This window comes from Oreochromis niloticus, linkage group LG8 (assembly GCF_001858045.2).
Source record: "Oreochromis niloticus isolate F11D_XX linkage group LG8, O_niloticus_UMD_NMBU, whole genome shotgun sequence".
In the NCBI taxonomy this organism is placed as follows: Eukaryota; Metazoa; Chordata; class Actinopteri; order Cichliformes; family Cichlidae; genus Oreochromis; species Oreochromis niloticus.
In genome coordinates, this window is record NC_031973.2 from 1,074,778 (window position 1) to 1,087,052 (window position 12,275).

At 47.4% G+C, this 12,275-nt stretch overlaps 1 protein-coding gene across 5 annotated transcripts in view; it reads right to left on the reverse strand.

Annotated features, from left to right (window-relative positions):
* The window catches only part of LOC102080227 (serine-rich coiled-coil domain-containing protein 2), a 43,569-nt gene that overhangs the window by 19,716 nt on the left and 11,578 nt on the right, over nt 1-12,275 (reverse strand). For 4 of the 5 annotated variants that reach the window (XM_025909543.1, XM_025909542.1, XM_005471577.4 and 1 more), the window contains 5 exons: nt 3,720-4,939; nt 3,463-3,630; nt 3,199-3,375; nt 3,043-3,116; nt 1,725-1,898 (listed from right to left, as the gene is read on the reverse strand). In XM_025909543.1, coding sequence (XP_025765328.1) covers nt 1,725-1,898; nt 3,043-3,116; nt 3,199-3,375; nt 3,463-3,630; nt 3,720-4,896 — 1,770 coding nt within the window. In that variant the 5' untranslated portion in view covers nt 4,897-4,939. Of the gene's footprint in view, nt 1-1,724; nt 1,899-3,042; nt 3,118-3,198; nt 3,376-3,462; nt 3,631-3,719; nt 4,940-12,275 lie in introns of all 5 variants that reach the window. The other variant, XM_025909544.1, reaches the window with a different exon arrangement.

A 12,275-nucleotide genomic window follows, 5' to 3' on the forward strand; every position in this document is an offset into this window, starting at 1 on the left:
AACAGCCTCTCAGCATCACTCAGGATGGAGATTAACTTCACTCAACAGGACAGAGCGGTAACACCTGCAGGTAGAGCATGAGCCTGCTCTCAAACCTGGACATCCTCAGTCACAGCGTACATGAAGCCACGGCTCGAAGCAGTTTAACACATCTGAATCCCTTTGACTGTTAGCATTTAGCCTTTAGCTTTGTGTAACACCACCCAGATGCTCACTTCATGTCTGATAAGAAGACAGAAACATTAGTCGTTTCTGGCAGCTGTAGCTCACAGTAAACACTGTGATGCTAACGTTAGCTCAAACTATCGATATGAAGGGTAAATAAAGTGCGATTTATTAACCTGCAACAAGCGGAATGACCAGGTGGTGTTTAAGCCGCACAGATACAGGATGTTTAAACTGAATGCCGATATTTGAGCATTTGATAGTACAACATATCAGCAGACACGTGAAACATTTCCTGTTTCCTGTGCCAGTTATTTATTTATTTACTGACTCATTTCAGCTGGTTGTTGTGTTTTCATCAGGGAAGTTGCAGAGTGCCCTCTGGTGGACAAATTATGCAACATCCGCACTGATAGCACGGTCGAACTGTGTTTTTATCGACGTTTTAAGGTTTCATTTATTGGCTGTCATACATGCTGACACATATATAACCATAATACTGATAAACCAGTCGGACTTTAGCAGAGATGCTCTTAAAACTGGAAAACCCTGGGAACAATGGGAGCTTCCAGCTTCTCTCATCATGTCATAAAGATCAGTGTCTGTAAAGTTTCAGTGGACACTGGAAGCTAGAGACAAACTTTACTGAAAAAATGATATTAAATCAAAAATATAAAGAATGCGTGAGGAAGGTCAAGAGAGAGAGATGCTCAACACTAAACATATTACTGAGTTATAATAAAGCCCCAAAGAAAATCCTGACCAAAAATACAGAAACCACAGCTGGATTTAAGAGAATATAAACAGTGTGGGGACCTTTAACATCCCTTCAACTGTAGAAGAAGAATCAGAAAAAGAAGAAGAAGAAATAGAAAGGTGGAATCAGGACGAGACTAAAGCGGAGCACAAAGAATAAAAGGAACAACAACAACATGATGTAATGAAGGACTAAAGAGAAATTATAGAAGAAAAATTAAGATTAAAGGGCAGAAGAAGAAGAACAGGACAGCTGATCTGTCGTGAGTGTAATTCACAGAGTGGACACAAGAGGGAGCCAGAGGACTTCCTGCAGACTTAAATGAGCTGATGAAACCTGGAGCTGAAACATGAGAGTTCATCATGAACAGCTTCTGATTAAAAATGTCTGATTTTCAGTTTGATAAATTAAACTGTGGGTTAAACATGAACTCTTACTGAACTTTGAACATTTCAAATCAATGAAATCAAAACATAAGATCAGTCTGAGTGAAGCTTTTGCTGTAACATCAGATGGTTTTCGAGCTCCACTGAGATACCTCGAGCTCAGACTTTAAAAAACCTTGTGCTAATCTGACACGTGACTCCATCACGATGAAGCGTTTCCATTGTGGCGTCTCTGTGGAAGCAAACCTCAGCCGCTGCTTTCTCAATGAAGTGGGGCAGCACAGCAGACGCCGCCTGAATGTTAAACGCTCCTTTTTGTCATTTCTCTGCTGCGCTGCCACGAAATCATCCAAACTACAAACCAGCCTGGAGGAAGGTTGGGGGCGAATGTGTGTGAGGTGCAGGTTTGTCCTTACGATGCTGTTGAGGTCGGAGTCGAAGCTGCCGATGTGGTGGGTGGTGTTGCTGCTGGTGTGGATGGACGCGGTCGTGGCGGCGCCCCCCAGGGGCTCCAGACCCTCCTCGTCCCACATGTAGGTGCCCCCGGACCCACAGCTGTCGGAGGGGGACAGGTCCAGGGACGAGCCGCCCTGCGGGGGGACAGACGTGTTTGATTTAGACCACATGGAGTTTTTCGGCTTTTATTAAATGTTCATGACTGCAGATAAAAGCAGAAGACAGACGTCCTCCTTTCTTTCCCAACAGCGTCCTGCCTCACCCGGCTTTCAGGGACAGAAACCACGCCTACACCACTGTCCACGGGTGGGGCTGGCTTCACCTGCTGCAACTGAACTGTGAGTCAGGTCAAAGTGTGAGTAAAAGATTATGTCATTTTTCTGGAAATGGGTTTAAGGTTTGACTAACTGGAGGAAACTGTGACAATTTAAGAGGCTAAATATCTGAAGTAGGTCTATGAGGTGAGGCTGAAGGCAGGGTGAGGCCTCCTCCTGTGCTCTGATATCAAAGCCTGCAGTTCCTCTAACGTCCACCAGAGGCTCCAGCACAAACAAACCTCATACAGAAACTCCATCTTCATATCAACTGTTTTCACAACTCACCTGTTTAAACTGCATTAAGGCTTAAAGTCTGCATTATTAGGGGCGTGGCCTCTTTGACTGACAGGCGGCTGTAGCTGCTAGCTGTCTGCTAGCTTCACCTCAGCTAACTGGAGTTGCTGAACTGGACCTCCAGACTGTGTTTGTGCTGTTGGACTCTATTTTTCTATACAAATAAAGCTGCCTACTGGCTTTTATTGAGTTCTCTAATTAAAAAACAAAATCTGGCAAATTAACAGGAAGTGTTGGCCCAAAACTACAACAAATATGGCCGCAGCACAGGCTAAGCCACAGCATTAGCTGATTGGTTTGCAGAGCTGCTGTTGTGGGCAGTGAGGTGGTGAGCTATCATCAGTCAGCATAGCATCTTCTTTCACCCCAACTGGTCGCAGCAGATGGCCCCGCCCCTCCCTGAGCCTGGTTCTGCCGGAGGTTTCTTCCTGTTAAAAGGGAGTTTTTCCTTCCCACTGTCGCCAAAGTGCTTGCTCATAGGGGGTCATATGATTGTTGGGTTTTTCTCTGTATTTATTATTGTGCTATCTACTGTACAATATAAAGCGCCTTGAGGCGACTTTTGTTGTGATTTGGCGCTATATAAATAAAATTGAATTGAATTGAATTGAATAGTTCCTTCTGATTGGTGGATACAAAGTTCTTTGTCTGGGTTTAATGGTTGTACCTGCTCGTGGTAGTCCGGCTGACTGGACCGTCTCCGGCGGGAGATTTGGGTCAGCTGATGGTCTCCTCGTTCACCTGGACAGAAGCAGGATTATTCTTTTTATAAGCAGTCGCCTCGACACTTGTTTTCCTCCCACCTGCTCCTCATAAAACTCACCTGGGAGTCTCACGCTGCTCCAGTCGATACCATCATCCAGAAAACACAGCCCGGTCGCCTTGGTGACACAGTTAGTGACCACCTTGTCGTCATCAAACCTGGCGCACGATTGGTCGAGCCCAGAGTCGTCCTCCTCATTTTTGGAGGAGAGCAGCAGGATGCCGACGCCTCCATTTCCTGCAAACAGCGGACAAGCGTCGCCGTGAAGTTTATTGTTATTTTAATTTACTGACATCTTTATAAAAATTAGAAATCTGATCTCACCGAGGTTGTCAAAGTCGTCCATGTACTCCTGACTGGTGTCGTTTCTATCCAGAGAGGAGGTGGAAGACAGGGACATGTCCTCCAGCGTCTCCCCTAAAATCGACACCTCTCCCTGGGATGCAGGCTCCGCCGGCAGCTCCTCTGCGTCCGGAGCCTCTGGAGTGTTTTCTGGAGGAGGACGAGCAGCCGTTAGAGAGAAACTACAAACAAACAAACAAAAAGCTGTGGGTAAAATAAAGACTTGAGAAACGTTGAACCTGGGCTGTTTTCTGTCGTCGAAGGCGTCTCTACAGAGTCCTTCCGTCTGCTCAGTCCTTGATCGCCTACACACTGATTGGCCGTCGTTGCACGCAGTGGGCGGGACTGCTTGATGAGTGACGGGCGTGACATCTTGTAGCTGATGCCACTGGGCCTGGAGGTGGGGCCCAGGCTGGGTAGGAGGGGTTTCTTTAAGGCAGACGGAGGCAGGAGGGAGGGGACCCCCGACCTCGCTGAAGCAGCAGAACTAAAACTGGCTCCGCCTCTACCTGCCTGGCTGCTAACAGGTGGTTTCAGCAGGCTGCCTTTAGGTGGAGCCCTGCTGGTGGAGGGGGACTGAGGGAGGGACGAGAAGCAGGCGGAGGAAGGGGTGAGGGTGGGGGAGGGCTGCCGTCGGACCTGGGTGAGGCTCCGTGAGCGAAAGCGATCATCTTCAGTGAGCCGGACGGAGACAGCGGAGCCGAGGCTGTCGCTGGAGTACGAGCGGTTGGCCGGAGTCTTCTTCTGGAACGGGGAACCAGCTCGAGATCCAGGACCAGAACCGCCGGCACGAGACAGGAAACTCTGAGGCTGTCTCAGAGAGCTGCTGGATCCGGGCCGCGGTTTGGGCCCCGAAACGCCGTTGAGGGCGTGTTTGGCGCCGTTGGTCGGCCCTGATGGACTCAGTTTGTTGGATCTGATTTTGGAAGCAGGAACCGTGCTGGGGCTGGACTGTGGAGACGGCGATGATGATGATGCCACAGGCTGACCAAAGCCACGCCCCTTTCCCGCAGAGGCTGCTTTTTTGGCGTCACGCTGGGAGTAAAACTGCTGGAGGCTGCTGCGACTCCGCCCACCCTTCCCCCGGCTCCACTCCCTCTCCCCATCACCGCCGCCGTCCTCCATCGCTCCATTTTCTTTCTTCAATTTCACAGAAATCGAACTCGGCACTCGGATAAATCCATTCTGTTTAGCCGAGGACGGGGGCGCCGTCAAGGCGCCGTTGCCCCCCGATGGTCCAGGGTGGTGGTAGAACCCATTGGTGAGGCGGGTGCCGGCGCCAGCAGCAGCAGTGCTAGTGCTGATGGCGGCGGTAGCGGCGGGAGCCGTCTGAGATCTGGGCCGAGAACCAAACTTGGGCAACCTAGAGACCATGGTTGGCATGGCGGGAGGGTCGACAAGATGAGGGGCTGACATCAAACCCCGCCCACTTCACCATGGAGACACAGAGTCAGAGGATCTGGACAGAAGACAGGAAAAGATGATGTTAAAGGTCACGACCTCAGAAACGTCAACTATTCTGAAAACTATTCTTCTAAAACTCTAAGTGATGAAATCTGATTTAAATTAAAAAAATATTTTAGATTGTTTTACAAAGAAAAACAAAAAAGACAAATTTCAGCAGCAATGTTTGGACGTGGAGTCAAATGAATCCTGCCAGTTTCCCTCGGTTAGCTTCACGTGCACTTTGCAGCTGATTCTGTGTGACATTTGTGTTTCAGTGCAGACAGACAGGCTGCATGTGGAGCTTTGTTATCACCCAAAGCAAGAACCAGTTCAGCTCAGTTCAGAGAACGCTTCCATTCAGAGCTGCGAAGGAGCTTTACTGGAAAACCTTCCAAACGCCTGTTTGCTGCGGTTTCTCTGAACCACAACAAACAGCCAAACCAGCTCTCAGTGCAGCGTCTGCAGGCGCTCCTCACTGAGCAGAGGTGGAGGATTAGAAGAGGACAAAGCAGCAGCAGCCTGGGAGACTCTGGTGAGCTCAGCGGTATAAAAAAAGCCTGGTAGCCCACAGTGGGTGATCACGTGATCACAGGATCTCTCTGATGGTAAAGAAAAGCCCGCCTCCATGAGGTCACCACATTCAGTTCACCATAAAGAGCAAACTGTTCTCTTGGTTTAAAGAAGGTTTCTGAGGAAGAATGACCACAGAAGGTTCAGTGATTGAACTTTACAGGCTCGAGTGACACTGTGGAACTGTGCTGTGGAACTGTGCTGTGGTACAGCAGAGCTTTCAGACACCCTGATTACAGACTGCAGGTTTGAATGGTGACCTTACAGGAAAACGCCTCTGATCGATGTGGGTCCAGTCCTGACGGTGCAGGTGAGATGGATGGACACAAACATGTATTTTTAGCCTTCCCGCCCCCCCTCATGGCCCCCGCTGAGCCCACAGATATGTTGGTATTCATAACACCAACCGTTTCCCTCTGACTCTCCAGAAACAGTCACTGAAAGAGGTCGTCTGAGTTTCTGCTGGTCGCTCTGCTCCACAGCAGCTACGTGATAGGCTGCTTTTATAGCATTAGCATTGTTAGCTTGACATGACACCATGTTTGAGGCTCACACAGAAACATGGAGCTGCACTTTTTTTTAAAATGGCAAACAATTCAGTTTCTAAAATCTGCAGAGCTCAGTTTGTGATTCTTATTTTTTAATATATGGTTCCACCTGCAAGGCTCAGCTGTATTATAAATAAAAGCTATTGTGTGTTTTTTTTTTTCAAACAAAGTGAAAAATGGATTTAAATGTAGATACTTGTTAGTACTGCAGGACTCTATTTAAATGAAAACTACTTGCTGTATTTTTATTGATTTTTTAAGCTCATAACAAACTGTCATTACTGTCGGTCACCTGCAGTACCTTCTCGGCCCATCAGGGGTCCCCGGCCCACACTTTGGGAAACACTGGTTTAGTCCTTGATGTGATTCCGACTCTCAAACCTCTGAGATGAACAAACATGGATAAAAAAATAAACGAGCTAAGTTTAAGAGTATTAATCTGAATTTTGTTGATATTTTTAAGTTTGCTGTGAAAACCAACATGTTGTCTGGTTTTAAATCCCAGCGAACATACGAGCTCAGACTGAAACCTGCTGAACAAAGACAACAGTTTCATTCATTTTGGTGATGATGCATGCTGCAAACGTTCCAGAAGTTTCTCAGCACCAATGACAATAATGAAGGTGTGAAGACGACAGGCCCCGCCCTCCTGCAGAGAGCCAAGCTGCGGCGTCTGCACGGAAACTAAATTACAGCCCTGAGGGAGCGGAAAAATCCAGAGAGGAGCAGCTCTGACTCCTGCTAGTGATTAACAGCTGAAACATGTGGCAGCTGATCGCTCTGCAGCTTCAGCGCCGCCGGCTCGTGTGTGTGTGTGTGTGTGTGTGTGTGTGTGTGTGTGTTTGGGCTGGTGTGGAGATAATGCTTAAATGCTCTCCGCCCCTAATAAAAACAGTCTGCTGTTCCTGCACACAGACAGTCACTGGTGTCACACCCATCTCTCATTCACACACACACACACACACACACACACACACACACAGGTAAGTCTGCATGCAAATCCAAAGGCCGGGAAGCTGCAGGGAAACAAACCTGCAGGTTTGTGTTCTGGGCGTCTCTGTCGTGTCGCTGGTTGCAGAAGTTCATAAAACCACAGCGACAAGAGTTCAGTACACATAACTCAAATGTGTCAACACACACATGAGTGCATGTGAGTAATTCCCACAGACGCAGACATGTGACCACAGGGTGTAGCCTCACTGGTTCCTGCATCTTAATTAAGTTGAGGAGACTCGTTTCAACTGGAAAGGAATGCAGAGCAAACGCCGAGTCAGCACTCAGAGCTCAGGAACGTCATGGTTTTAGGTGTTGCACACACAGACAGCAGCAGCTGTTGCAGAGCTCAAATAATCGAATAAATTATTTATATATATGAAAAAGTTTTAAAGTGTCTGAACTCTGCTGCAGGCTCTGGATCAGCTGAGTGCGGGACGAGACGCTCTGGACGCAGCAGGCAGCTAAATTACTCTTTAAAATGCATAAAAACTTCTGGTTTTATAACTTTGTTCTTTGGAAGGAGACGACTCTTTTCACATCACACCATCAGGACCCACACACCTGTGGCCCACGGCGCCTCCATCACAGTGCTGCGTGCATACATCCTGGTGTTGGTCGGACTGTGAGTGACCTCAGAACACCATGATATATTCCAAATAATGAAAACATCAGTTTATAAGTATCACTGACGTTACATTAGTGTACATTATAATCAGTCTGAGCTGTTAGATTTGCCCTCTTGGCCTTGCAGCCTTCAAAGACACATTTTTCATGTCAATGACACTTTTTACTGGGATAAATAAAGAAACATCACTTTGCACACTGTCACAAGGAAATGACTTGGACTCCTTCATGAGACCGGTTGGACAGATTACAGACTGACGAGTCATTTACAGCCAGTTACTCTGGCGTCAGAGCGAAGCCTCCCTCTCACGTTGTGCTGATGCTAAAACCAGAACCGTCCCTCCGAGCTCGCCCTCAACTCAGCTGAGCATCACGAGCTTTTCTGGAGACCTGAAATCAAACATCTGATGTGCTTATCGAGGAGCGAGGTAGGTAAGGCGAGACCGCTGAAGAGCTTGTGACTTCAGCGTGAGAGCCACAGAAAGGACGGAGCAGCCAGCTGCGGGATCATCTGCACGGCCCGAAGGCTCGCCGCGCTTTGGGCCGCGTGGCCACGTGCTTCACTCACAGTAACAACATTATTCAGCATCAAGTCTCACCTCTAAACTGAGAACATGTTTGCCATCAGTGACGTGAATAAAGAGATGCTGCAGAAAGCTGACTCACAGCTTCCCCTCAAACACTCGTCACAGCTCGTAAAGAAGGATGAACTCGGGCACGGCTGGACGTTACCGTCACTGTGGCCAAAGAGCAAACCGCCTCAGGCTCACAGTGACGGGCACCGTTTACTTCATCTGTACAGTACTGCATTTATGAGACGCTCTTATTTTTGTCCACAGATAAAGGTTTATGAATAATTCAGGTGAAAGACTCTGTGCACAGCACTGCTCTGAGGCAGATTCATCATTTCCAACACTCTCATCATCATCATCATCATCATCATCAATGTAAATATAATACTAAATGCACTTTTTCCAGCAGCAGGTTTACGTTACTGCTTCTGCTTTGAGGATGAGTTTCTGTGGGGGAAGTTTGTGTCATAGTCACGAGTGATGGAAAGGTGACACACGAGGTCGCTCGGTGGATCAGTGTGGTGTTCACCCACCAGGAGCTCTTCTAAGAGCAGAGTGGAGACCCCGATAGTGGAGCGGGAAGCTGCTGGAGAGATTATCCATCTCATGTTGGTGTATTTGGGGAGATTTTAAACTTGCTTTATTAAAGATGCAACAACAACGTGGACGCCCTCCGGGTGTCCTCGCTGCTGTTTGCTGGTTGAGTGCTGAGCTAACGTTAGCATGGGGGTGTAAACAATGGTAACCATGGCTTCCGTTAGCTTGCAAGGTAGTTCAATTGTGCTCACAAAGGCAAAGCTTGGACTATTACTGTGGAGCTAAAAAAGGTAATCAGGACAGCTCTCATGTTTTCATCATCTGATGTTAAATAAGTGTGAAAAGGTTAGCATCCAGATTAAGGTCACGTGATTCATGTGCTGTTTCAGGACAGCAGGCTGGTGAGATTAGAGACGAAGTCCGATTAACTGTTCAGGTGGGAGTTTTTCTACACTTGTGTCACATTAACTGACACGTAGCCACATCCTCAAAAAACTCCAGTCATGATGATGTCACAAAGCCTGCAGCAATATTGTCCTCCTGTGTGTGTGTGTATACGTTTGTATTACCAATGTTGTGGGGACATAAATCTGCCGGTCACTTTGTGGGGACTCAACTTCTCTTTGGTGGACAGAGGACAAATCCACGACTTGAAGCATTGAATGTAAGCTGGTGTAAAGTCCTCTGAAGTGCTGCGAGCAGGACTGAGTGCAGCTGTACTGCAGCAGAAGCACTGCTGCGATACCAAGGACACACAGGAGGAATGAAGACTGATGAACGAGGTCAGGGCAGAATCATAATGAGATCCTCTCTCCTCGCTCTCGTCTGTGTCTGCACACTGTGTCTCTCTCTCTCTATCCTGTGTTATTTATCAGCCTCTCTCCATCACTGGGCCTCTTGTTAATTTGGATTCTCTTCAAGTTGAAACTGAGCTGAGCAACAATCCCGGCCCACAGAATATTTGACAGTGTTGTGCTGGCACACACTGATGCTCCCAACACTTCATGGTTCCTGTACAAACATTCATATTAAACATGCCAGAGTTTCAAATAATGAGCCGTTTATGCTCAGCCTGCACACTACTCAAAACACACAACTGTGCACTGCCTGTTCTACTGTTGACTCTGTGTGACCTCAGAGAGGGGATCACTCACAAGCTCCGCCCACCTGATGTTCAAATCTCAAGTTTACAAAGAAAAGTCTGTTAGAAGAAAGTTGGATAACAGGGAACTGCAACATGGCCCAGCATGAGAGGAAAAAGGCTTATTTCCAACTGTGAATCATGCAAAGCTACCTTCATGGGGTTCATGAACAAAAACGTGGGGCTGGAAATGAAACACGGACCCTTTATCACAGTGGTGACAGTTCCTGAACCTCTGATTTATGACTGATGATTCTCTCAACCATTAGTTCCCATTCAGCAATAACTTTTATTACCGAACGGATCAAAACGAGTGCTTATTAATCAAAAAACACAGCTGTAGTAGTTTTACATCGTGGTCACCGTCCACAGTCCAGGACACATGTTAGATAACTGAAGACACATGATAAAGACACCGTGCAGCCTATCTGAAGTGACACATGCTGAACAAACACGGTGCCAAAGTTCAAAGTGTCTGCATGTGAGCCGCGACGGGGAAAGTCCAATCGGTTCCCTCACCTCCTCTCGTGCACTGCACCAACGACCTGCTGCGTCAGCGCTCGCTGGTGTTCCCCGACCTCTCTGCGTGGGTCTTTAAAGCCTCACACATAATCCAGTTTGGTGTCACGGCTGCTGGATGACTTACAGGACAGATTTAAGCTGGATGAACAAGTGTGTTTAAGATAAGAGAAGCAAACACACGGAGGATAAGTCAGCTCAGAGTCTGAGCGGTGTGGATAAGGCCTCGGCTGTTTGGCTGTGAGCCACAGAGTCCATTTGAATTAATGAATGAAAATCCAGGTGTAAAGTCAACTCGCTGTTTGTTCATTTGTTTAATGGATAAGAAACGAGTGAACTGTGATTACAGCAGCAAACCTCACAAGAGCAAAGATAAAAACCATTATCAGCACCAAAAACTACTGACGCCCGTATCCTTATCCTTCAAATTCCCACACGCAGAGTGTTAGCGGAGCACCACAAGTGGGCTAATGCACAGTTAAAAATGGGCTTCGAGAAATACAGCACTCCCTCTGAGGCTGGATTACCAGGAGGCAGCTCCACGTTTGCTCCATTGTTCCAGTTTACGTAACTTAATTCACTGCAAACTAGTTGGAACTTTGCACCACTTCAGCTGCAGCTTCCTGTGGGCTCCGTACCAAACGTGCAGCTCTTTGCCCCAAAGACGATGTTTGAGTGCTGAGGTGTCTGCCATCATCAGTGAATCGTGGACCGACAGTTACCTTCATTCATTTATACAGAAAACAGAGAAGACTTGGCATCAAAGGAAGTTTTTAAAGTGTCAGTGATGCAAAGCTGTTCCTGGAGGCCCAGGATACGAACACAGAGCTGGAAATGATCTGAGCAGCTCTCCATTAAACTCAGAGTCTGGATCTGAAATCTGCAGAGAGTGCAGAGAAGCCAGAGTGCTGCTTACGTGTCCTGACCTTGACGGCTTTGTTATCGACAGAGCCGTATCAATGAAGGATACCGGGGTGATCCGAGCCCGAGACTGACTGTACTGTGCTTATGAGTCACTTTCACTAATGCAGTTCACAGAAGATGAGCCAGAAAACAGAGCTGCAGGGAATCAGCATGCAGCGTTTATCTTCTGAAGCTCCAACAATCAGTGAAACTATCAGAAAAGACATCTGCAGCTGAAAACAGCAGGTGATGAGCGCCTCTGTGAATGCAGGCAGATGTGATTAATGGACAGCAGAGAGAAACATATCAGAACATACTCAGCTCTGTAACTTAATGGAAAACCGTCAGAGAACGGAAGCAAACACGCTGAGCGCGTAGCTATGTGACGCTGCGAGGTCTCGTGTCCGACACATTGTGTCTCAGATGGTTTTTATTCCATATCTGCACAAACTTTGTCAGATGTCACAGAAAAATAATAACTGTAAAGTGAAAATCTAGATGAAACAGCATCTTTTGTTTCCCTTCACCAGCTGCCTCCTCCTCGTTTACGCATTAGTCTGCTCTTACTCCCCCTCCTCTTCCTCTACTGTACGTCCATGCAGCCATGCTCTGAGCTATCGATGTCTTCATGCTCCAGTTCTCCGCTCACTCAGCTGAGAGGAATCGAGGGCTGGCAGCGAGACGGCCAGGAAAGGTCAAACACGTCCATCTTTAATCTGAAATCAGTTCAACCAGGATGAAAAAGGACCTCGCACGTAGCTACTTTACTTATCACTGTGGACCGCTGTCCTGAGCAGGGGGTCTTCTCCAAACAGTCAGTATTTTCATCATCAAATAATCTGGAGATTATAAAGGAATATGTTCATTTATGGTTTATCGAAATCCCCAAACCCACCAAAAAGCACCCACTCATACCCCAAAACCAAACAATACCTCATG